General features: G+C 31.9%; 2 protein-coding genes across 2 annotated transcripts in view; both read right to left on the bottom strand.

The window, feature by feature from the left end:
- LOC110715262 (chaperone protein dnaJ 13-like) overlaps positions 1–20,307 on the bottom strand; it is a 33,987-nt gene extending 13,680 nt beyond the window's left edge. Inside the window, exons 1-8 of the mRNA XM_021893826.1 lie at positions 20,038–20,307; positions 17,346–17,629; positions 16,997–17,194; positions 16,745–16,859; positions 16,125–16,211; positions 15,900–15,988; positions 15,416–15,500; positions 931–1,011 (exon numbers count right to left, since the gene is read on the bottom strand). Coding sequence (XP_021749518.1) covers positions 931–1,011; positions 15,416–15,500; positions 15,900–15,988; positions 16,125–16,211; positions 16,745–16,859; positions 16,997–17,194; positions 17,346–17,629; positions 20,038–20,181 — 1,083 coding nt within the window. The 5' untranslated portion in view covers positions 20,182–20,307. The remainder of the gene's footprint in view (positions 1–930; positions 1,012–15,415; positions 15,501–15,899; positions 15,989–16,124; positions 16,212–16,744; positions 16,860–16,996; positions 17,195–17,345; positions 17,630–20,037) is intronic.
- Positions 20,308–27,026: 6,719 nt separating this feature from the next.
- Positions 27,027–27,479, bottom strand: LOC110715261. The gene is made up of 2 exons (XM_021893825.1): positions 27,252–27,479; positions 27,027–27,140 (listed from the first exon to the last, which is right to left on the bottom strand). Exons 1-2 carry the CDS (start codon positions 27,477–27,479, stop codon positions 27,027–27,029), a joined length of 342 nt encoding a protein of 113 aa, XP_021749517.1.
- Between the last annotated feature and the right edge of the window lie 54 nt (positions 27,480–27,533).

The raw sequence follows: 27,533 nt of genomic DNA, 5'->3' as shown, positions 1-27,533 counted from the left end.
TTATTATTTACCATTGTGAGGTATCGGTTTCATATTATCTAGTAGAAGCCACATTTTCGCTGCTAGTCTATCCAATGTTAATGAGAAAAAATTGTTATTTCAGAACGTTCCTTAGGCCCTTAGGGGAGTGATGATCAATGAATGAGATCATACCCTATGTTTTTTTTGCTTTAATATTATTTGTGTTGCATTGTTAGGACACTATGAGTTTATTGTGTCGCTACTTATTATAAAGCCCCAATCGACCCTTACCTTCGCTCTTGTCACCAATTGGAAAGAGTGCCACTTCTAAAATAAAGCGTTTTCCTGTGTTGCTAAGTGCACACAAGCCCATTTCCATACAAGGCTTGCACCCTTGCAACAAATAGGTAAGAGTGCACCAAACAATCCAGTGTCTATCCTTTCCCAGATTTACCGACCCTTCAAATGATATCAAGATTGAATATGTATGGTTGAGAAAAGTGAAGAATCTGTCAACAGCCATATCTTTAAAGGGCCCTTATAACCCCCATACACTTTGCAGCCCCTCCTCCCTCCTCTTCCCCCTCTTACACACGCACACACACAACAATGGATCTCTGAAACTGTGTGTGGGTCAAGAAATAAAAACCATAATGGGACAAAAATTAGTGTAACAGCCAAAGTCAACTCTGCATATACATTTGAGCTGTTGCTGACATTAATCGGGTACATAAGAAGCAGATGGTGCTTATCATAGGCAAGACTTTGCACAAAATGCGGTGAACAATGAAGTCTGAACAGAAGACCAAAGTTTTTAACATTTTTGTCGTACCTCACCATCAACCCCTCCCAGCATGGATTGTTGTTTGCTTTATTTTAGACTTTCAGAGCAATATTTATAAAACTTACTATACTAATTCAAATATGGATATCTCACAAATTTATCCCAAAAAAGGACGTCTAACTTACCTTAAGTACGAAATAAAGGGATGTCGGAATAGCAAATGCCCCTGCTGCAAAAAAAGGATTTATATACCTGGAAAGCAAAATCTGCAAGCAAAATTCATCCCATAACAGAGATCCATAAGCTAAAATGAAAAATAGAAACTGAAGATGAAAAAAAAAAAGGGAAAAGCGATAATCAATATTGACAACCTTGCATATTCTGACAGAAAGTATATAACCACTTCTACTGGCCTCTTAACATACACATAATTTATGCAAGAAAATTAATGATAAAATTGCTCAATCCTTGTAATCATGTGCACCACAAGAACAAGGAGGCATTGAACCTTGAACCTCTAGACTTTGTTCAATAAGTAAAATGCAACACATTCTACATTGGATTATGTGTGATGCAACAAAAAAAATAACATCCATGCAAACAAGAAATCTAAAAATATAAATTAAGTTGAGAACAGCACTAACAGGAACTATTAACTTTTGACCACCGCGATGCAACTCAAACTTCCAAAAAGACACCCTACGAATAAGAAAAGAAAAGATCATTAATAACAAAAATTGATGCATTTTAATGAGAAGCAGAAGCTAATGATTATATATATATATATATATATATATATATATATATATATATATATATATAGGGAAGGGATCCGGTAAGAACCCATAGTTATATAAGAATCTTAGTTATATAAGAACCAATCACATCCGTAGGATTAGATTAGGATGAGCGGTCAAGATTAAAACAAAAAACCTACCCCTAAACCCTCCCCAACCGTCCAATATTTTCTCTCTCCTCAAACTTTCAACCCTCTTTACTTTCTCTCTCCACAAATCCCAAAATCTAGCCCAAATTGCTGCTAAAACAACCTAAATTGCTCAAATCAGGTACATTTTATTCGATTTTGTTCTAATTTTATGAATTTCGCATGATTTTCATTACTGATTTTGTTCGATTTTTGCGATTTCTATACTCGATTTTGTTCGTTTGATGTTTGATTTATGTTCGATTTTACTATTTATATACGTTTTGTTCGAATTTTCCTGATTTTGTTCGAATTTTATGATTTATCATTTTTCATTGTTGATTTTGTTCGATTTTCGCGATTCATCAATTTGACTTTTTTTTTTTTTTTTTCCCCGATATCAGTTTTCAATTTTCTTTTATTTTCGATTTCATCAGTTTGATTTATCAATTGCGGTTTTTTCGTATTTGTGCAATTAGTTTAATGTCTATTAATGAATGTTAATGGTTTTATGTTTATTATTTGTCTTCTTGTCAAGTATTATATGTCTTATAATCAACTGTTGCATTTCCCATTAGCGGTAGTGTGATTTGTGATGATCATGAAATGAAATGCTGCTTTACTGGTTGATAGTGAAATGGTGGTTTACGTGAATTATTTTGTTCGATTTTTATTTTTTATTTATGTTCGAATTATTTTGTTCGATTTTTTGCATATTAATTAGTTCGATTTATGTTCGAATTATTTCACCGCTGCTCTTGATTATTGTTATTCAGACTATTAGTGCAAAATGTATTATACTTCTCTGATTTGTAAATAAGCTTAGCATGTTCCAAATTATTTCTCAGCATGTTCGGAACTCTTTCTCAGCATGTTCGAAACTCTTGTTTATGATACACCATTCTTTTATATATGTTTGTGAAAAGATGCTATTTGCAAAATGCTGACAAGTATCTAGCCAGCTTGAGACTTGTAGCTTCATTCTCTTACTCTGAAGTCTGAACTGATGTACTTTCCACTAATGAGGTTTGTGATCTGATATCAGTGTATAGCTAAAGTTGCTTTGGTGCCAATAGTTACTGATCTTGACTGAGATCTGATTCCCAACTGTCAGAATAAATGCTTGAATCTTGCAAAAATGCTAGCTCTTTTCTATTCAAGGTGGTTTTGTATTCATATTGGAACAAGTCTCGTTTCCTTTTTTATTTTTATATGAGGTCTCTTCCCTTAATTGGGAATAATTTGAGGAAGTTGGTGATTATTGGTTTAGAAAGTCTCTTTCCTTAATTGGGAATAATTTGAGGAAGTTGGTGATTATTGGTTTAGAAATTGCTTGAATCTTGAAAGACCTTTAAATGCATTGGACTTGAATGAATCTTTCAAATAGTTAAAACTATATAATGTCTACAAAGACAACTTTTGTAGTACTTCTTGTGCGGATCAGTTAGACTTTCATCCTTAGTGACATTCCTGAACAACTTGTTTTTGTGATGCCCTTGATAAATGATGTCCATTGCAAAGGTATATTCATTTATTACGAAGTACTAATGAAGCTTCCATTCAAATAGTACTAATGAAGTACTATTTGGATAATGTATACCTAGATTTAGTGCAACAAGAGAACAAAAATTAAATCTACCTCTTGCTAGTGATACCTCTTGTTGTGTTCTTAATTGTTAGTGATATAATTATGATATCATGTTCTAAACTATTTTCAGCATGTTCTAAACTATATTCAGCATTTTCTAAACTATTCTTATGTTTAAAATATATTACTAATGTTGGAATGTTACTAATATTTTTTATTTCTTAAAATTACAGCAAAATGCAAGGCTAAAATGAAGAAAAATCAGATGAAGAAATTACTATTATACCAGATAAAAAAATTACTTATGGAAGAAAAAGGTAATTAAAGTTTATGTATTATTTTTCCCTCATGTTCTAAAGTTTTCCCTTATTTTCTAAACTTTTTCCCTATGTTCTAAAGTTTTCCCTTATGTTCTAAACTTTTCCCCTTATGTCCTAAATTTTTTCGCCTTATGTTCTAAAGTTTTCCCTTATGTTCTAAAATTTAGTACATAGGGAAAAAGTTTAGAACATAAGGCGAAAAAAGTTTACAACACAAGAAAAAGTTTAGAACATTGGGTGAAAAAATTTAGTATAAAGGAAAAAAAGTTTAGAACATAGGGTGAAAAATTTAGAACATAGGAAAAAAAGTTTAGAACATAGGGTGAAAAAAATTAGAATATAGGGAAAAAAATTTAGAACATAGGGTGAAAAAATTTAGAACATAGGGAAAAAAGTTTAGAATACAGGGTGAAAAAATTTAGAACATAGGGAAAAAAGTTTAGAACATAGGGTGAAAAAATATAGAATTGAGAAATTTTAAGATTATAGATAGAAAAAATTTAGAATATTGGGTGAAAATTTTCATAATATAAAAAAAATTCAAAGCATAGACGGAAAAATTTAAAGTAATGGATGAAAAAGATAATAGGAAAATAATTTAGAACATATAAAAAGGCGTAGGTATATGGAAAAAAAAAATATATGCTAAAACCTATTAGCTCAATTGGTAGAGCACTATGCAAATGCATAGAGAATGTAGGTTCGATTCCTATATAGGTTATCTCTATAAAAAATAAAAAAAATAATAAAAAAAAAACTTTCGAAAGTAAACCATAATAACTCAAGAGTAAAACATAAAAATAAATCAAATTATTTTTTCAACTTATGTTCTAAATTTTTGTTTGCTTATGTTCTAAATTTTTTTTTATGTTCTAAAATTTTTTTTGCTTACATTCTAAATTTTTTGGTGCTGCTGGTTCCACTTGCTGCTGCTGTTTCTGCTTGCTGTTATTGCTGTTTCCTGTTTTTGTTCGGGTTTTTTTTGGCAGTTTCTAGGCGTTGGTGTTTTGGTTTCTATTTGTTATTTTATCTTTGGCCTTTTCTTTTGTTCCCCATTTCTGGCAATAATAAAGAGTATAGTTCATTCTATATTATGGGACTGCTTTAGCCTTCATTTTTGTGTTGTCGATATTCTTCGCATTCAACTGTCTTGTTTTGGTAGGACAATAAGCTGGTGCATTCGAAAGTCTGAGCCTCTTATTGGAATTCCAATGGTTAAGGTGATGACTTCCCGTCTTGGGTCAGTAAACACAATGAACTGTCAATTAAACTTTCAGTTGTGTGTTGCAGGGATTATGCTCATTCAGGAGCGGCATGTTTAATTATGCTTAACTAAACCTAGATTATGTAACGGTAATTTAGAATATAGGCAAAAGAATTTAGAACATAGGTAAAAGAATATTTAGAACATAGGGAAAAAAAAAACTTTAGAACATAGGTAGAAAAAATTTAGAACATAGGAAAAAAAAAAACTTTAGAACATAGGTAGAAAAAACTTTAGAACATAGGTAGAAAAAACTTTAGAACATAGGTGTAGAATATACGAACAACTTTAGAACATAGGAAAAATTTGGGACATGAGAAAATGATTTGCAACATAGTAAAAATTTAGAACATTGGGAAAAAAATTAGATCATAGGAAAAAAAATTGGAAATTTAGAATATTGGGAAAAAAATATTGGGAAAAAAAAATAAGGGCATAGAAAATAAGTTTAGAACATATACTAAAAATTTAGAACATAGTGTGAAAAAATTTAGAACATAAGGTGAAAAAATTTAGAACATAGATAGAAAAAATTTAGAACGTACAGAAAAAAAAAATTAGAAAATAGGTAGAAAAGATTTTGAACATAGGATAAAATTTAGAGCATACGGAAAAAATTTAGAGCATACGGAAAAAATTTAGAACATAGGAAATAAATTTAGAACATAGACAAAAAAATTTGAATATAGGATATATATGTAGAACATGGACAAAAAACTTTAGAACATAAACAATAAAATGTAGAACATAGGAAAATAGTTTAGAACATATATATATTTAGAGCTTAGATTGAAAAATTTAGAGCTTAAGCAATAAATTATAGAACATATGCAAATAATATTTAGAACATATGATAAAACCTATTAGCTCAATTGGAAGAGCACTATGCAAATGCATAGAGGATGTAGGTTCAATTCCTACATAGGTTATCTTTATAAATAACTAAAAAAACTTCAAATGTTTTTTTTTTTTAAAAAAAAATCCAATAAAACAAATTAATTAGCACTAAGTTATATGAGCAGAAAATAAGTAGACTAAATTTAGAATATAGGAAAAAAAAAACTTTAGAATATAAGTAGACTAAATTTAGAACATAGGAAAAAAAAAATTAGAACATAGGTAAAAGAATATTTAGAACATAGGAAAAAAAAACTTTTAAACATAGGTAGTAAAAATTTAGAACATAGGAAAAAAAAAAAACTTTAGAACATAAGTAGACTGAATTTAGAACATAGGCAAAAGGTAAAAGAATATTTAGAACATAGGAAAAAAAAACTTTAGAACATAGGTAGAAAAAATTTAGAACATAGGAAACAAAACTTTAGAACATAAGTAGACTAAATTTAGAACATAGGAAAAAAAAAATTAGAACATAAATAGACTAAATTTAGAACATAGGAGTAGGCAAAAAAATTTAGAACATAAAAGAAGAATTACAGAAATGCCATTACTAAAGGATCATTTTAGGTGGTTAGATCAAAACTAATAAAGGGCTGAGATTGGTTCTTATATAAGATTGGGTTCTTATATAGAGGAGGGTTCTTACATGAGCCTTCCTCTATATATATATATATATATATATATATATATATATATATAGGGGAGGGATCCGGTAAGAACCCCTCCTTATATAAGAACCCTAGTTATATAAGAACCAATCTCAGCCGTAGGATTAAGGTAATTTAGACGGTTAAGATTAAAACACGTATTTTTCCTTATACCCTCTACCAACCGATCAAAATTTTCTCTCTCCTCTAACTTTCTCTCTCTTCGTGTTCATCACATTCTCTCTCTGCAAACCCCAAAAATCTCCATAGAAATTGCAATTTGAAGGATTTTCGACTCAGGTTTGTTTTTTTTTCGATTTTGTTCAAATTTCCATGAACTTAGCATGATGTTCATAGATTTTGCGATTTTTTGATTTGATTTTTGCGATTTTATGTTTCCGATTTTTTGATTTGATTTTGCGATTTTGTGATTTGATATTTGCGTTTTTCTGTTTTGATTTTAATGAATTTCGCATGGAGTTTGATTTTTTTGAGTTTGATTTTTTCAAATTTCGCGTTCGAATTTAGGGTTCTTTTTTTGCGGATTTAGGATTCTAATTTAGGGTATTCGAATTTAGGATTTAGGATTCAACACACAACAAACCGCTTGTTTTCTCTCTTTTTTGTGCAATAGTGTGTATAGCACAATGATTATATTAGTGGCTTTGCAGCCATTTTTCCCTGCTTATATTCATTGCTGTAATGTTCTGTATCAATTTTGATTCATTGATTAAAATATATCAGGTTTTGGGTAATTAAACTCGTGTTATTAAAATTGAAAAACATTTATTTTTTTCCTTTTTTTGTTGGTCATTAGTTCAGTTCATAGCAGTAGTCATCCAAATTATGGTGTAACAACTACTTGTGTATAATGCCTACCCCGATACACTCAAGAATAAGAATAAGTTCTGTTAAAAATTGTTTGTTAAGTAAACAATTCAGGCTAAACAAAACTTTTAAACTCGATTAATGAGCAAGCATAGCTTGAACAACTTGGCATTACTTGTTCTGCTTGCATCAATTCGTCATGTCTAAAAACAAATCTGGCTTATTCTCTATGTTCTATTTTTTCTTATTTTTGCGGATCTATAGTTCGAATTTAGGGTTCAATTTTTGCTGATTTTTTCGAATTTTGATTTCGAAATTGGTGATGTTGGTGCGATTGCCCCTGCTTGTAGGGGTTGTGGTGTGGTGGTTGATTTATGCAACAGCAGCTAATTGGTTAGGGGTTGTTGGTTGTGAACTTGTGATTGCAGGGCTGAAAATAAACTTTAGAACATAGGTAGAAAAAATTTGGAACATAGAAAAAAATTAGAACATAGGTTGAAATAATTTAGAACATGGTGTTGATCTTTCCACGTTGTTCTTGTCGATATGTTTATAGAATGTCAATGTTATGATCTAAAATACACTTTTAAGATACGCAAGCAACTGACATAGCTTAGCATGTTCTAAACTCTTTTTAAGCATGTTCTAAACTCTTTTAGAACATGGTGTTGATCATTGTGGAAATATATGAAGTAACCAGCATTATTCGTTCAACACTTCTGGTTATTCTCCATTTTGTTTTATGGGAAGTTTTGAAGCTACATGTGGTGCTCTTCCATTCTGGTCTAGACTGGTCCTCTTCTCTTTTGTGAACTATAATGATTTGGTGTTGACTGTTGTTGCCTAGCTGGGTTTGCTCTTTTCTGTTTCTTGCTCCTATCTGTGTCCTGCTCCAGCTTTCCTGCTTTGTGCTGTTATGTGCAGCTGTTGCTTGGTGTGCAGGCTGGCTTTCTCTGTTTCAGGCTGCTGTTTGTGGTGCTGGTTCAGGCTGTGATGCCTGCCTTGCTGTGTGTTGCTAGCTGTTTCCTGGTGCTGCTGGTGCTGTTCTTGGTGTTAGCAGCCTAGTCTCCTGCTAGCTGCTGTTTCTTTGTGCTGTGTTGCTGTCTGGTGCTGCAGCTGGCCTTCTGGGCTCGGGTTGTTGCTGTTGTCCGTTTGGTGGTGCAGCTGGTCTGCTGAGGTCTGTTTCTGGTTGCTGCTGCTGTTGTAGGTTGGTGCTGCTGGTTCCACTTGCTGCTGCTGTTTCTGCTTGCTGTTATTGCTGTTTCCTGTTTTTGTTCGGGTTTTTTTTGGCAGTTTCTAGGCGTTGGTGTTTTGGTTTCTATTTGTTATTTTATCTTTGGCCTTTTCTTTTGTTCCCCATTTCTGGCAATAATAAAGAGTATAGTTCATTCTATATTATGGGACTGCTTTAGCCTTCATTTTTGTGTTGTCGATATTCTTCGCATTCAACTGTCTTGTTTTGGTAGGACAATAAGCTGGTGCATTCGAAAGTCTGAGCCTCTTATTGGAATTCCAATGGTTAAGGTGATGACTTCCCGTCTTGGGTCAGTAAACACAATGAACTGTCAATTAAACTTTCAGTTGTGTGTTGCAGGGATTATGCTCATTCAGGAGCGGCATGTTTAATTATGCTTAACTAAACCTAGATTATGTAACGGTAATGACACGATTGGAGCATTGTCTCATATTAGGGAAAGGTTAATTCACGGCTAACCTTTGATTCAAATACACCTAATTCCTACATTGAGTGCCGTTACTTACTCGTTACATTCTACTATCCCAAATTTTGCACAAATTATTGACATTGTTACTAATAAAACTTTAGAACATAGTTAGTAAAAATTTAGAACATAGAAAAGAAAAACAACTTTAGAACATAAGTAGACTAAATTTAGAATATAGGCAAAAGAATTTAGAACATAGGTAAAAGAATATTTAGAACATAGGAAAAAAAAAAAACTTTAGAACATAGGTTGAAAAAACTTTAGAACATAGGTGTAGAATATACGAACAACTTTAGAACATAGGAAAAATTTGGAACATAAGAAAATGATTTGCAACATAGTAAAAATTTAGAACATAGGAATATAGAACATTGGGAAAAAAAAAAAGATCATAGGAAAAAAAATTGGAAATTTAGAATATTGGGAAAAAAAAAAAGAGCATAGAAAATAAGTTTAGAACATATACTAAAAATTTAGAACATACGGTGAAAAAAATTAGAACATAAGGTAAAAATTTAGAACATATGATAAAGTTTAGAACATAGATAGAAAAAATTTAGAACGTACGGAAAAAAAAATAGAAAATAGGTAGAAAAAATTTTGAACATAGGATAAAATTTAGAGCATACAGAAAAAATTTAGAGCATATGAAAAAAATTTAGAACATACGAAATAAATTTAGAACATAGACAAAAAAATTTGAATATAAGATATATATTTAGAACATGGACAGAAAACTTTAGAACATAAACAATAAAATGTAGAACATAGGAAAATAGTTTAGAACATACATATATTTAGAGCTTAGATTGAAAAATTTAGAGCTTAAGCAATAAATTTTAGAACATATGCAAATAATATTTAGAACATATGATAAAACCTATTAGCTCAATTGGAAGAGCATTATGCAAATGCATAGAGGATGTAGGTTCAATTCCTTCATAGGTTATCTTTATAAATAACTAAAAAAAACTTCAAATGTTTTTTTTTTAAAAAAAAATCCAATAAAACAAATTAAATTAGCACTAAGTTATATGAGCAGAAAATAAGTAGACTAAATTTTGAACATAGGAAAAAAAAAACTTTAGAACATAAGTAGACTAAATTTAGAACATAGGAAAAAACAAATTTAGAACATAGGTAAAAGAATATTTAGAACATAAGAAAAAAAAAAAACTTTAGAACATAGGTAGTAAAAATTTAGAACATAGGAAAAAAACAAACTTTAGAACATAAGTAGACTGAATTTAGAACATAGGCAAAAGGTAAAAGAATATTTAGAACATAGGAAAAAAAACTTTAGAACATAGGTAGAAAAAATTTAGAACGTAGAAAACAAAACTTTAGAACATAAGTAGACTAAATTTATAACATAGGGAAAAAAAAATTAGAGCATAAATAGACTAAATTTAGAACATAGGAGTAGGCAAAAAAATTTAGAACATAAAAAAAGAATTACAGAAATGCCATTACTAAAGAAACTTTAGAACATAGGTAGTAAAAATTTAGAACTTAGGAAAAAAAAACTTTAGAACATAAGTAGACTGAATTTAGATCATAGGCAAAAGAATTTAGAACATAGGTAAAAGAATATTTAGAACATAAGAAGAAGAAAAAAAACTTTAGAACATAGGTTGGAAAAATTTAGAACATAGGAAGAAAAAAAAAAAAAAAAAAAAAAAAAAAAAAAAAAAAAAAAAAAACTTTAGTATATAAGTAGACTAAATTTGGAACATAGAAAAAAAAAATTAGAAAATAGGTAGACTAGATTTAGAACATAAGAGTAGGCAAAAAAATTTAGAACATAAAAAAAGAATTACAGAAATGCCATTACTAAAGGATGGTTTTAGATGGTTGGATCAAAACTAATAAATGGTTGAGATTGGTTCTTATATAAGATTGAGTTCTTATATAGAGGAGGGTTCTTACATGAGCCTTCCTCTATATATATATATATATATATATATATATATATACACATTTAAAATAAGAAGGATGAGAAGGATTTTTTGTGCATATATTTTGTTCATAATGTGCACATTTTCTAGTTTTCTAGAAAAATCAAAATCTTTATTAGTTCAAAAATCAGTTTTGCACATTTAGTGAAAAAAAATATGCATATTTAGTGAAAAACTCATGCACATTTCATCCTTTTCATTCTTCTCATTTTAAGAAACTTCTTATATATTAATGATAAATAAAAACTTCCTCTGTTTCTTTTTATTTTTATTTGCATCACTTTCCTAAAACGAAAGTCTTAAATTAGTTGTATCACTTTCCTTTTTCGTTAATAAACTCTCTCTATCTCTCTCCTATCGCATGGGTCTATCCCCCCCCCCCCTAATTATCTCTATCTCTCTCATCTCCAAAAATTGCCTAGGAATCTGCAATTTGCAAAGTGATGCAACTAAAAAAAACGGAGGAGTAACAATAATGATAACAATAATCCAATGTATCAATTCAATAATAATATAATTATAACAATGAAAAAAAGGCACCAAGAGACTGTTTGATAGATAACGGGGAAGGCAATGTATAAGAAAGCTCTAAGGCGCTCTAACGCAAGAGGGAATCTGTTGTGATAAGGTGCACCTCCTCTATTTGAAGTTTTGAACTATTAAAATTAAATTAACTGAATAAGTGCGCCTCACATGCGCCAAATTACCAATGCCTTGCCAAACCAAGTTAAGAGCTTACCCCTTAGCGCCTTGTGCCTTACCTTAGGCGTGCTTTTTTAAACGCTGAGGGAAGGTCTAAATGATCGTTTTGTCCAATCAATCAACTAGGATAGCAGGAATTGAGTGTTGTCAATCGCAAACAAGAAGATGCACAATAGTGCGGTTTTGTGTTTGGTTTTACTCCCTAAACTCATGATAAATAATTATAACCTAACGTCTTATATAGGTTTAGATGAAATGATTAATTCCCTAAATATAAAACCAAGATAACAAAACCAATTATTCTATCTTACTCGTTTAACAAAAATCACAATAAAATCTAAAATATCATAACATAAAATTACAGGGAAATTCTCTTTAGTACACACAAGTTTTTTAATTTTCTCTTAGGTGAACGTTAAAAATTTAAATTATCTTTAATAATCACGAAATATTAGTATAAATAAACTATAACCTTAATAATATATTTTTATTAAAATCATTAACTAGGGTTAGTTTTTTAAAATTTTGTAATAATTAAATAGTTTTTAAAATATTAAAAAAAAACCACCACCATTACTTCCCACAGCCAGCCAGCCACCCCTGCCCCGCCCAGATCCCCTCCCTGGCGGCGCCGCGCTAAAGCTAAACCCCCTTCCCCGTGCAACCCTCTGAAGCACCCAACCCCCCTTCCTCAAAACCCTCTCCCTCTCCTCCCCCACTATAAACCCCTAAATCTGCCCCCACCCCCCCACACCCTCGAGAAATTTTAAATAACCCACATAGAACTCCGACAAATTCTTCGGCGTCTTCTCTCTCCTCGAACGAGTCAAAATCAGCGCCGATAGTGAGTAGTTGAATCGGCGGTTAGAGTTGAACCGAAGCTTGAAGATGAAAGAACCTAGTGTGAACTCTCGGGGGCGTTGGGGGAGGGAGGCGGGCGGCAAGGGAGGGAAGAGAGGACAGCGACTGGTTCGAGCAGGGGAGGGTGGCTGATTTCAGCGTGCTTCTTGGCAGGGGGAGGGGGGCTTCGGCAAGGGAGGAAAGGGTAAAGGTTCTATATTTTTGTTCGTTTATCGCTTTAATTTTTAATAAATTATTATTATAATACCAATCAAAATCATTTTTAAAACTATTTAATTTTTTTTTTTTAAAAAAAAAAAAAAAACTAACCATGGTCAAACCGAGTAACAAATGTCATCATTGGATTAATAACAATAGTTCATGATTACCAAAGATAATTGAAATTTTTGCTTATCACCAAAGAGAAAATTAAAAATCTTGTAAGTACCAAAGAGAATTTCCCAAAATTATAACTTAAAATGAATAACTAACCGATAAATCCCATAAAATCTAAAACTCTAAATAACCTTAATCTAAGTCTTGATAATTATCGATTGCACGGAACTTAAATACTCACGCTTAGATCTAAAATGTATTGAACGAACCCGTATAAAAACTCGTTTTTTATCTTAATCTGTAAAATTGAATATGTAGGACATTGTTTGGTCGGCAAATGAGCTTAAGAGAGAGAAGAGGCAGAGAAGGAACTGAGGAAGTGTAGCTATTCTCTAGATTTGGCAAGCACGTGATATTTGATGAAGATTTTTGGCTAACCTAAAAATTTATCCAATTTGTTTGTATTATAAGAGTCCAAATCATCAATGATAAAGTCGCAAACCACTATGTTACTTATTAAATAAGAATTTATTTTCATTAAATAAGGTGAATAATTAATGGAGGGGACAAAAAGTTCACCATAAATAACAAAGTAAATAGGTCAAAAAAGCAACTTCTATCAGCATCCTTAATTATCAACTTGTTCAATTGTGGGGCTTTATGTTGCAGCGCAAGGACTATTGATGGCTACAATATATTTCCTTTTTTTTTAGATGTATCATTTTTTATATTATGGACTTGTAGGCAATTTTTGGAGTGGAGAAAGATGGAGAGAAAAAATAAAGAAGGCTCATGTGATATGGGAGGGATAGAGAAAATTTATTAGTTTAAAAGGAAGTGATGCATCTAAATTGAAAGTTCCATTTGTGGACAGTGATGCATTTAATAAAAAAAACGGACGAAGTATTAAGATAAGGTCAAAGAAAAATTAGGAGCAGCTAGGGTATATTGATGATGGCTCATAGAGCTAACTACCACTATGTAGAGCTTGACATTCAAGCAATTGAGGACGTAACAAAGATCAACAATTACAAACTTGGATGCGTTCCTATAGATCTATTGTAGGAAGATCTTACTTGGCTTCATTCCACTTTTACTTCATTCTCCGCGTCTCATGTAGATAGTATAGGTAATACCGCAATACAGTTGCTAATTTCATAGCAACAGTTATTCCTAGTAATGGGGAAAAGTGGCTTTGTCGAGGTCTTTCACATTATCTCTTTGTATTGACTGGTTTGTCAATCAGTTGTTGGCTCACACGACTAACTATTAGCACAACTCTTTTATTGACTCCCTGAGTCGTTAAACTTCAAATTAAACATAAATTGGCTACTAGAAATTGATAAGGTCAGCTAATAAACTGATCTAAGTCATCCATGAATTCTGACTATAAAAGCTGGAGAATAAGGTGAATTAATCAGCATATTCATTTTGGCTAAGAAAACTGGCTAAATAAGGCTGTTTAAACAAATTATAGCTAAATGCCAAAGGCTAAATTCTAGACAAACACCATTTGTTAAACAAAACTAAAATGAAATAAAAAGAAGGAAATTTTAGATTTTAACACCACATAAAAACCCGAAAATGGTTTTTAACACCTCCATAAAAAAAAATAAAAAATTAAAAAATTGATTTTAACACCACACAAACTAACAAAAAATGGGTATTACCACCACTTTACGGATTCCTAAACGGATTTAGTTAAGTGCCACGTGTCTCTTTCTTATTGGCAAAAAAAAATAAAAAAACCTAAAACTACCCAGCCCCACCACCGCGCCACCACCGCCTAACCACCAACCCACCCCTACCCTCCCAAAAACCACCACCAGCGACGCCTTCGCTCACCCAACCCAGCTGAACCCTCCCCTCCCTTTCCCGCAACCGCTTCGCCCCCAAAAACGACCAAACCCAAAACCCTCCTTCCCTAATACGGTCACGATTCCGGCCAGAAATGGCCGACATCGGCCGATCAAGGCAACTCAGTCCCAAAACCGGCCGATTTCGGCCATTTGTGGCCGGAATCACGACCGTATTAGGGAAGGAGATTTTGGGTTTGGTCGTTTTTGGGGGCGAAGCCATTGCGGGAAAGGGAGGGGGAGGGTTCAGCTGGGTTAGGGGTGCGAAGGTGTCACCGGTTGTGGTTTCGGGGAGGGCAGGGGTAGGTCGGTGGTAGGCGGTGGTGGGGCTGGGGTAGTTTAAGGGTTTTTTTATTTTATTTTTTTAAAAAAAAATTATTTTTTTTAAACAACTAAAATGGTGACACATGTTACTGTGGACCCCACTTAATGGAATTTTTGGACGGAATCGTTAAGTGGTGGTAATACCCATTTTTTGTTAGTTTGTGTGGTGTTAAAATCATTTTTTTTTTTATGGAGGTGTTAAAAACCATTTTTGGGTTTTTGTGTGGTGTTAAAAGCTAAAATTTCCTTAAAAAAAAATTCTATCAGCCATTTCAACCACACCTAGTATAGACCTCATTGTAAAACTGTCAATCAACAAAGTTAACTTATAATTGTCAGGGGAAACCAAAAGGTAGCATAACAATTGAGACAAAAGTCAAAGCCAATAATTATTTCAGTTTCTCATAATGCTACAAATGAACAGAACAGTCTAAGCCCATATAGAAGACCGTAGTTACCTGAATTCCTATAGAATACAACATCCGCACTGTGCTGAAATCAGATATTCTACGTCCCCCACCAATTTCGAACTCAAGAGCATTGCTACAGAGAAGAAATTCAATTCAAAAGCCAAACGTAGCACACCAAACGCACAAGTACAAAGTATATACTTGCAAATTTGAAAGAAATGGTTCGACAAAGGGCTCATCACAAACAGGATGTATGTAACAAAATATTTCCTCTGTTTTCTAATAATTGCCGCACATCCTTGGCATGCTGTTTGAGGAAGTAATTAGAGAAGGTAAACAGACATATTAATTAAATAAAATTAAACCGCAATAACCTAACAATTTCCTCTTATCGGTGGTAAAAATTATTATTAGTAATTCCCATTTACCTTCCCTAATTTCTTCATTAACATGCAATGTAGCAAAGGAGAAAGTATATATAGTAACAATTAATCAGTCAAAAGTGTGAATTTTTATAATTTAACGGACAAACCTTCCTAATCTGCCTGTTATACGCCCATGAGACTTAGATGAAAAGCGGTGTGTATAATGAGCTGATGCCCCAAAAGAGCTGGTGCCAAACTGCAGCAGTGAAAACATCATAGAATAATATATCCACAACTAATCAGTAAATATAAGCTAAATTAAGGAAACATATTTCATTGCTACCAAACAATAATTTCTTTAATACTAACTTTCCTCAATAGAATTTTGGTACCTTTATCTCTCCAGCAACAGATATTTTCTCTTCTTTCTTCTGCCATCCAACAGCAATAGATGATTCTGTACCCAGAAGAAGTTGTATCTGAAATGACAGTTAAGCAAATTCAAATATTATATTACCAGCTGCAAAGAGAATCAGGAGATTTCAGAGTACTGTAGAGCTCATTTTTAGCCATGTTCTCTACAAATAAACAAGTAGAAATAATGTTCAGAAAATTTTAAAAGTACTAGTAAAAATCAGTTTTGATCAATTATCAGTAACCTCGTACAACAAAAATAGTTTCAATCAATTAACACCAGACTCAATAAGTAAAAAAAAGTTTTAGCCAACAAAAGCAGTTTAATCAGTTATTATAAATTAAGTCCAGTAATATTTCCTGTCAAAAAAAAGTCCAGTGATATTTTGGTAAAAAGAAAAGGGCCTTTTGTCAAGATGATGCGTAAACAACATGTAAACAACAATGTGTACAACATGATATGAAAGTTGTGAAGACTGCATATGACCATTGATGACTACAAGCATATGGATCCATAACAAAGGCAAACATGTATCTCCCTTCACATTTTCCTTTTTATTCTATTTTTGAACGTGCTATTGTGATGACAGAGATTTACATTGCCATTTGAAGTCTGAGACAGTTGGCGAGTCCATAAATTAGAAAGATTGATAGATCCATCCTTTAGTGACATTGCAAGTCCCGCAGTGGCAGAGGAGTGAGGTGATAAGTGGCTGTAGGAAAACATAAGCAGTTTTAACTCTTGGATAAGTAAAAACTTGACAATCAAGAAGTGTAGAGAAAAGGGGTGCCACACTAGCAAAATCAGCATGATAAAATTAAATTACAAAAATAGATACAAGTTAAATACCGTGTCGTTTCAATACCAATAATTGAACGCAAACCAGCAAATGCCATGAGTTCAATGGAAGCAACTGATGATATCTGGTGTTTAAGTACAGCAGTGGCAGCACCACCGCCTGAGTTGCCTGTAACAGCTAAGTTCCCACCAATAGCAACTGCAATGCGTTTGGACATTTGAGATTGGACCTCACTGGCCATGGCCATTCTGGCATTTACAAGTGCAGGTACCATTATAAGATCAATGAGTGGCATTTTAACAGTATTAAATATTAGTTTTTTCTGCAAAAGCAGTGATACAATCACACATGGAAAAAATTACATGTAATAAGGGGGAAAATAAAAATCAAATGGCATACCCTTTCATAATGCCATCACCCTCACAAAAGTCTGGCAATGACAAATTGGCCATAATAGAACCAGTAGGTCGGATATGGGCCAGCTTTTCCTGTTCCTTTCTGCGACGTAACTTTTCAAGTTCTTCTTTTATTTCTTCAGCTTTATTTAGCTTTGGTCCAAGTTCTAGACCAGAGTTTAAACCTTCCATACCATAGATATCATATATCATTCTTTTGTTCTCATCTGAGAGTATTTCATATGCCTCACATATCCGCTGAAAATTCTCTGTAGCAATTTCTTTCATCTGAAAGGAGCAGGGGAAGGAAATTAAGTGTCGAGAAAACTTTAAGCATTTGCACCTCAAAAAATAATTATCAAATAGACATACATGTAGGGAAAAACACCTTAGCTATAGAAGTTCAAACATCATATCCAGAAAATGAAATCTTAAAATGCAAAGACTTACATAATTATAAAACTCCTAACCATCAGAGAAGAATTAGCTTTTTTTCTAGGACTTATGATAAGCTGTTTTACATACTAATACATATGACTCACTGATCTTCAATTACGACATCTTGCACAAGTATCTCTTTATCCAAAGGGCATGAACTTCGTGGAGATTAGCACATTGATCTTGGACCTTCAATAGCCATACATAAAAGTTGAAGGCCAAAGATTAATAGATCACAGACTGCTTAAAGAAAACTTCCATTAAAGCACTTTAAAAAGCAAAAGATGCTCAAGGTGATCATCTTTTTTTATAGAGTCCGTGCAAAGGAATAGGACCATAAGGACTATAGCATTGAAATAATGTACCTATCTAAGGTCGAGTGTAAGCAAAAAGTCCATCAAATATTTAAGATTACCATGTGCTACTTCCCAGATGCAATGGAAATAGCTAACTCCAACAAGAATATGTTGCACTTAATCAATATGAAGTCCATTTCCTCTTGAGGAAAAAAAAAAAAAAAAAAAAAACCTTCCCCAAAAAAATCAAAACAAAAAAATTCCTAGTATTGTTAGATTTAAAAAAAACATATGTACAAGATCTAATTACTCCATAGAATGTACAAAGACTTCACAATAAGATTTATGTACGTCAAGGTACGGGGTCGTGGTGTCCGCTATGAAGACTAAAATACCTCATCCTTCAAATATAGAATTGAGGAAATTAAAAAAGTCAATCGATTTGCAAAAAAAGGGGATTAAACAATCAGCAAAGAATAAAAAAAGTTCAACAATCAATTACTTAAATTATGTCCACAAATAAATATACTACCTCCGTTTCAAATAATTTGCAACGATTAGACATTTTTTCTCTCTACTTTATATCAAATCGTTGCAAATAATATGTAACGGAGGTAGTATTACATTATTTTATTTATGTCAATGAGTACAATCAATTAATAAATAAAAATATAAATTTCCAATCATTCAATAAATTTATACAATAAAAATCATCTCCAATTAAGTTCAATAACTAATAGAGATGTCATTTTTCCATAATTCATTAGCTTAAATTATGATAAGCCAATAAATTAGTAGTTTTTGATACTTATTAATATTAGTATCAATGTTTATACATTAACGCGGAAATACAGATATACTACCTTTATTTGAAATTTAGTCACAAAAGAAGACGATATTAAACACCGTAATCACTCACTGTTGTTGTTGTTAGTCGGGGTGCCAAGCCCAACTATCAATCTCATCCTTTCATATTTGCGAATTATTATATCTATTTTTACATGTAATATTTTGTACTTAATATCTAAATCCTTATTGTATACTTATGATAAAATCATATTAGGTGGTTAATATTAGCAATAGTATTATTTAAACAAAGACATTCAACAAAAGGTTGGAAAAAGTAGGATTTACCTATATTTCTTTAGCAAATGGTTATTCACCTTACAGCTTATTAGACTTTATCATGACTTAATTTAGAAATAATTTGAACTTGAGTAACCCTGAACTTATCTAAGCTGAACTTTTTTTCCCCAAGATAAGTGAGAATAAGGTGAACAAAATAGGGCAATATTTGAATTATGTAATTAAAAGACTCAATCAGGTACCTAACTTTGTAGACTAATGCACTCTTCCAAAGCTAAAATCTATTTCATGAGCTATAAGTAACAGCATGAAGCTTGGAGAGATTAAACAGAAAATGCTCCATCGAGCAGGAATTTCAGTACAATCCCAAAGCTTGGAGGGTGTTTTGTACGGAGCCCCACAAAGTCAATGGCCACATTCTGTACCCAATAACCTATCTTACTCGCGCTGACTCCATAACAATGGCTACATTCTGTATCAGTAACCACCGTCTTTATTTTGAATTAGGGGAAAATTGATCACCAACTGCAACTCCTCATTAATTTTAACAATATCTACACTAAAAAAAATCAATTCAAATTGCAAATTAATTAAATGTGACCCAACAAAAGACACAAACACTAACCGCTTCCCTTCAAATTTCAGAAGAAATTAGGGGCGCAACAATAAGAATATGACCAAAATAATTATTCATCGGAATATGAACTGCTTAAACAAAACAATCAGCACATAGAAGATATTGATAAATTTCCAAGATTCAATACATAAGTATTATGAAACAGTAACTAGTCCATCAAAATCATATAGTTTGTGGACCAATTCAAATTCAAATTCAAATAAACAAAAAAAAAGGGAAAAGAGAGAAAAGATGAGTACATGAGAAGCTTGGTATTTGTCAGGATGATAGACCTGAGCCCACTGGCGATAAGCTTTGCGGATTTGTTCGGTAGAAGCATCTGGGGAGATGTTAAGCAAAGCATAGAGCTCTCTGTTCGGAATACCTTCGTCTTTTTCCTCCATTGATGTGTGTTTCGATAGATTCTAAACCAAACCCAGGGTTCTACCAGGGTTTTTATTTTTATGTTGACCCTTTTCCAAGGAAGGTCCTGTTGCTTCTTGAATTGAATTAGTTTAGCATAGCGCTAAAACCAGACCTATCTAGGTCATACAATTATACAAATGGTGTTTTTAATTTTTTCATTAGATATGCAGATAATATAATGCAACAAATATTACTCGTATAATGCAATAAATATTACTTGTGTATCAACTAGTATTGGTTTCTTTCCTCAAAGCCTTCACATTTTGGCGTAAATGGATTTGATTTGATCTAATAAAAGCTCTTGCTATCTTAATAGCTTTCAAAAAAAAAAGCAACTAGTATAGTATCCGTGCAAATATCAAATCTCATAAGATTAAGTAAGAGCATCCACAATATGAAGAGGTCCTTGCTTGTAAATTTTAATAGTTAGAGTTAGTAGCTCACCATTGTAGAGGGTTATAAACTTATAACTTTGGTGAAATTACATAACTCTACAAAACTATGTAATTTTTTTAAATTTTTTTTTAAAGATACAAAGCTATATAATTTCAGTACACCTAAAACATGTGTTGTCCATTTTGAATGATTAAATTATTTATGATTTTTTCATTTATTTCCTTTTTTTTAATCTACTTTTTAATTTATTGGAAAAGTTAAATAATATGTGGAACCTATTAAATTACAAGAGGTGGTAGCAAGCCATTATGGAGGTTTTAGCTTATATTGATGTAATTTGAAAATGATAATGTGGCAACCCAAAGCTACAAGATATGTAGCTATTCATTGTGAATGCTCTAAGGTTATACTACCTCCGTTTTTTTTTAAAGTTGACACGTATTCCTTTTTAGGAAGTTTTTTTTAGTTGACACGTTTCCTTTTGGGGAAAGTTTTTAACCTTGCATTTTCAAGCTACCCCACTTAATTTATGATTCTCTCTCACACTCTCGCCTCTCCTTAATATATGTGCCTAAATCAAACGTGTCAACTAAATAGAAACGGAGGAAGTATTAGCTTAATGCATAATAGTGAAATACTTTACATTAGTACTTTAATCATTACAATAAAGTGTACCCATCTTATCACAGTACCCCGTGTCATAAATTTAATTCAATGTTGAATAAAAAAGTTTAGAAATAGATACTTACTTTATTCTTTTATCACGCTTGTCAATGCATAGTTTTAATTATCATTAACTTTAATTCTCCATAAGTAAATATTATAAAAGTTATATTATGATAGTACTTATTGAGAGGATTTTAACAACACCTCACATAAATATGGTTTTCCTTAAAAATAATTCATAAGAGACGGTCAAATAATGGGTAGTGAATAGTGTAAAAGTCAAAGTGGGACAAATAAAAAATAATGGAGGAAGTATATAAAAAGGTTTGACCTTTACAAATTTTACCTATTACATCATAATGACCCATGCTCATTCATATATCTCATATATGTTACCCCTCACGTACTTTTGGTTTAATTAACACAATAAACCATATGAAGTACAATTTTCGATTCTCCATCCCATAATGTGGTCACAATCTTTTCAATAAATTGGGTATACAATAAATATTTCACATTAAGGGCCTATTCTGATTTACTGAAATGAGCTGAACTGAACTGATCTGAATTGAATTGAGCTGAACTGAATTATTTATGAGAGACGGAAATTAGGAACTAAATCGAAATAAACTAATTGAAGCTAAACTGAACTGAACTGAAATTAGGCTGAAAAAAGGGTCATATTGTAATACCAGCATATTTTATGATGTTATGTAATATATTTTATAAAAAATAGTTTATATTTTTATTTTAGAGTCGAAAAATTAAAACCCTATTTTGTTTAAATAAGACTCTACAATTATAAAAAAGATACATAAACTATTTAAACCCTATAAATAATATTCTTAACACTCAAAAGATATTTTATTAAAAAAAAAAAAAGAAAGAAAGCAGTTATTTTCCTTTTTGCCAAATGTGTGATAATTGTAAAACAAAGTCAAATTTGTTTCTTCTGGTAAGTTCTTATTTCATACTAAAATATATATATGATTAATTATTATGATATTATATGATCTAATTGGATTTGAATATTGTATTATATTTAATTTTTTTATAATTGATTATGCTAGGGTTTTAATGTTGTTGTTTTAGGGAGTATTGTTTTGAGGTTTAGGGTAACTAATGCGGAGTATTATTTTTGGGTTGAGATTTGATTATATTTGGGTTATTGGTATTATTTTTTTAAGAATTGAGATATTTATGAATCGAATTGTTATGTTATTTGGGAACATATGTCATTATTGAGATATAATAAATTAGTTTGCAAATGATTATTTGATCGAAGTATGAGATCAAAAGGTTGAGCATATTATTTTGTTCATGGTTTAAGGCTCGGCGTTTTAGACCTTAGTCCTTGGCATGTTGGTAAGGAGATGATAATTATGAGTTACGAATGAGGTACAATCTTTATTTATAATTTTATATGGTTCCCTACAGTGGGATTTGCCCCGTATGTGGTCTGGTTCAAGGTGTTTTTCTGGTTATTGAGAGTATTCAAGTTTTTATACTTGTTGGTTTGTTATTCAAATTACCCATGTCCAAGGGTAGATATAAAACAAAAGGTGTGGTACACTTATGGGACAAATGAGTTGAGTAAGAGTTATTATTGCTATTCGAGGTTGAGTTTAAGAAAGGCAATTTCCAGAGTACAATGTGTAATGTAGTTTCAAACTACATTGATTAATTGATGAGCTAGTAATATTAATAATTCTATTTTTCTTTGTATTCCATTAATGTAGTGATTACTTAGCTTTTTGTTAACGTGTGTGTTTGTTTGTTGTTGTGCTACTTGTGTTTGCGGTCATGTCTTTTTTCTTATGGTGGCCCTGCGACGATCTATTTTGGAATTTGTCAAGGTTGTAACAGGTTGATCAAGTGATCGTAGCTAAAGGAGCTCAAGTGTTTCGATTAGCATTTTATAACGAGTTTATAAAGTTGTATAAATAGTTCACCTAGTTTATTAAGTTGTAATTATTGGGATTTTGTAAGCCTTAACACTTGATAGGTTGTTGAATGTGACAGTAATACCTCCGATTTAGGCGTATAATTCTGCAATTCTATTCAAAGTTTTTTTTTTATTTTTCCTTTAATTCTTATTTACTATTAGTTAGTAAATCGGGGTTGATACATATTTAAGTTATTTTTGGCATCACTTTTTTCCCTTCAAAAAATAAGTTAAATTGTAGTACTTAATAAAAATTGCTATCTAAATTGGTGTTTTTTCAAAAGACATGGATTTCACTAGATTGTCTAGATATATAAATATAAGCTTATGTCCTACAGAGTAGGTTTAAAGATTTGTTAATAGATACTCTATGGATACTTCAATAAGATTTGTCAAGAACGACACATGTTGATTATTCTTAATGTGATTTTTTCTTGTCATTTTTGTTGTTATTTAACATTCAATTGATATGGATATAACTTACAAAAGTCAAAAAATTTAATTTAGTGTTAATTTTATAAACAATTATTGAATTTAGTAACCTAATTTTACAAATTTCAAAGTACATTATAACAATCATTTTAGAATGTGAACTTTTTTTTTAATCAATTAAAATACATCATAAATAAATCTCAATTTAAATTACTTTATGAAATGAATTTTATGATTTAAAAATAACATAATTATAAGAAAATTATTGAGAGTTATAAAAATGTTAGGTTTAGGTTTTTTTTAAAAAAAGGAAATTTTGACATTTGCTAATACGAAAAAACACCTCGATTCAAATTTGCTACCGGTTTAAATTTTTTTTATTATTTACTTGCTACCACCCAAATCCCATATTGTTAAATTTCATTACCACTAGATGGAATCCGTTAAGATCTGTTAAGTTTAATAAAAAAAGTAATAATAAATAATAATAATAATAATAATAATAATAATAATAATAAAAAAAACATCCACCCTCAAGCCTCGTCAGCCCCCTCCCGTCAGCCATCCCTCCCCTCCCCCTTGCCGACGGCAGGCGCCAGTGACCCCACCCCGTCCCCTTTCCTACTCCGCTTGGCCGCCCTACCAAATTCTTACCCTTCGAAATCAGGGGTTTTCAATGGCTAGGTTTTTCAAATTAGATGCGAAATTGGTGACGGTGGTGGTGTTTGTGGGCTGTAATTGGTTGTGTGTGGCGAGCAGATTAATTAATGGTGGTGGTTGCTGCACTCGGTGGCTTGAGTTGGGTTGTGACGGTCGATGCTCGTTGCTATTGGAAATGGGGCGTAGCGGCTGATTTGTTGTGGGGGTCTGAATTGGTGGCTGATGTTAGGTGCGGCTGGTGAATGCGTGCCCTGAGGGGTGAAGGTGGAGTGGGTGTTGTTGTGGTTGGAAGTGAGGGTGGATGGAAAAAGGGTGGCTAGTAGGGAAGGTGGTTGGAAGGAGAGGAAAAGGGAGGGGGGTTGGCTGGTGGAGGAAAGGGAAGGGGGTGGGGTCGCCGGTGCCGACCGTCGGCAACAGGAGGGGGAGGGGCAGCATTGATGGGGGCTAGGAAGGTGGTAGTGAGGTGGTTGGGGATAGAGGGGTGGTTGGAAGGTGGCTGAACGGTAGTCGGGCCCCACTAACGGAAATAGTAACAATATTAGGCATCAGTAGTGAAATTTAACAATGTGGGATTTAGGTGGTAAAAAAAAAATTAAACTGGCAACAAATGTGAATCGAAGTGTTTTTCCTGATAACAAATGTCAAAATTTCCCAAAAAAAATGTTAGATTGCATCCCGCTTAAATGTTACTTTTTTTTTTTTACGGGTAAATGTTAGAGCATAGCCAACTATTAACCATTTAGGGTGGCTATTATGTGAGAGAGTGTACAATCGTAGAGAGAGAGAAAAAAATAATGGGTGGTTTATACACACGGTTGTACGATGCGCATCGTACACACGCCCCAAAACGACACCCTTTAATAAGTGAAACGCAAAATAGTAATTCATGGTTAAAAAGGCGGAAAGAACATCAGTAACAATGCAAAGAACATGTGGATTTTAAAGAACATTACGATGAAAACAAAGAACGCGTGAAATAAGGAGGTAATTTTGGGTAGTTACGGCCCACGTGTTACTGCCCACAGTGTTCTATGTGTATTCATTTTTTATAAATTGGTTTTGATCCCTATTTTTTTTAGGATATATTATTAATTTGATTCTAATCCTTTTGTTTTTATAAAACATAGAACTTGTTATGCGTGAGCGATGCGTATGTTGATGATAGTCAAGAAGCTACATATGGTATCAAATATGTTAAATTCGAAGAGACAATCAGATATTGGCTAATTGATTGCAATATAGAATCAGTTAAAGGATATCAGCTGGTAAGTCATATAATGTTCTTTTATTTTAAAGTAGTGTTCTTCTGAATTTAGTATATGTTCTTTAATTTTTAAGTAGTGTTCTTCTGATTTTAGTATATTTTCTTTTCATGGATTAGTTACACATTTTCTGTGACTTCCTTCACTATGTTCTTTTTATTTCTTTGATTGTTCTTTTATATACGTGTGTTGTTCTTATATGATTATATCATGTTCTTTATAGTATATTCAATGTTTTTTTTTAAATTATATGTTTTTTTATCTGCCTGTTTCAGTTGTTTTTCCCTGTGTATGCGCACGACCACTTTTATGTGATGGTCATAAATACAAAATCAAAGGTTGTGGAAACTTTGGATAACAGACCACTTGTAGAGGGTGTTCCTTTTTCAGAAAAGTACCATGACTATCCAGAGAAGTTGGTAAGGATGTTATTTAACTTTTATAAATAATGTATGTTTTTAATTAAAATATATAGTGTTCTTTCTGTCTAACTTTTATATTCTTTCGTTGTGTATGGTAGAGGCATGCCTTCTCAATGTACCTGAAACAACATGGGATGAAGTTATGGGAAAAAGTCTTCAACTATGAAATAAAATTGGTAGACATGCCATGGAGAACATTGGACAACAATGTTGATTGCAGAATATACGCAATGCGCCACATGGAGACATACTTCGGGAAGCGTAAATGGAATTGTGGCTTGAGGGCTGATAATGTAATATTATCATATTTTGTATTTTTTTATTTAAGAAAATAACAAACATTAATGTTATTCTTTTGTTTTTTTTTTTCTTTTTTGTGGGTGAACAGTTTGATGCATTGAAGGCACTTAGAATGCAGTACACATATGAGATTCTTGTGGATCAAGTGAATAAGCGCCATGCAGATTTTAGCATGAAGGCCAAGAAATATTTCAAGGAAATTAGGAATGATTAGAGACACTTGTGTTAGTTTTTGAACAAGTATGTCTTTTTGAAAATTTGGTGGATGTTGAACAATTAGCACTGTTTATTTTTTGTATAGTTGGGGCTAATAAACTTTGGAAGCATATTGATTTGGAAGAAAGAATAGAATGAACATGTACAATGTTCTTTATACAACATGTTTTCTTCTGATTTTATGCAATGTTCTTTTGATTACAAACAATGTTCTTTTATTAACATATAATGTTCTATTGATTACATACAATGTTCTTTTAAAAACATCTGATGTTCTTTTTGTTCAGTGAAATTTTATTTCTAGTTATTTTGCATCATATGTCTTATAAACTAACACAAAATATGTCTTTTTATAGGCCACAGTAACCACCATTAATATGCAAAATATGTCTTGTTAAAAAAAAAAAAAACTGAAATAGAGTGTTCTAATTTATAAGATCTTATTAAAAAAATTTTTAAAAAAATATAAGGACAAATATGAAATAAAAAAAATTGTTAACGTAGACTAAATAGTACAATATCATTTATAATTCTCTAATATTCACTCCAAAATAGTCATCAGGCTCAAAAAACTCCAAAGATCCTCCAAATTCGTTGGAATGTGCCAGAACATTTCCATCAGGTACAGGGAGGAAATCCTTCCAAAAAAAAAAAAAAATTATTTAAGTAAAAGAACAATATGTATAAAATGAAAGAACAAGTTGTAACCATAAAAAATGTAATATAATATATATAAGAACAATATATACCTTAATCGTAGTCTGTGCTTTTCGTTTCATCTTTGAAACACCCTTTGCGCTTTTCTTTCTCCATGACTTTATCTTTTGACCTTTGAGCTTGTTGGAAACCTTTTCCTGTGTGCTTTTCCACCTAGTATTCTTTTGACCCTTTTTCCTTTTTTTGATAGGATCCTTGACATCTACCTGAACTGTGTGTTCTTTAACAATGCCTCCATGTTCTCTTTTCAAAACCTCCATGTTCTTTTTTCAAGTCCTCCATGTTCTTCAGCCAATTCCTCAAATATTACTGCT

Source organism: Chenopodium quinoa, unplaced genomic scaffold (assembly GCF_001683475.1).
Source record: "Chenopodium quinoa cultivar QQ74 unplaced genomic scaffold, ASM168347v1, whole genome shotgun sequence".
In the NCBI taxonomy this organism is placed as follows: Eukaryota; Viridiplantae; Streptophyta; class Magnoliopsida; order Caryophyllales; family Amaranthaceae; genus Chenopodium; species Chenopodium quinoa.
Note: the sequence above shows the minus strand (reverse complement) of the source record. Positions and strands in the feature narration are given on the sequence as shown.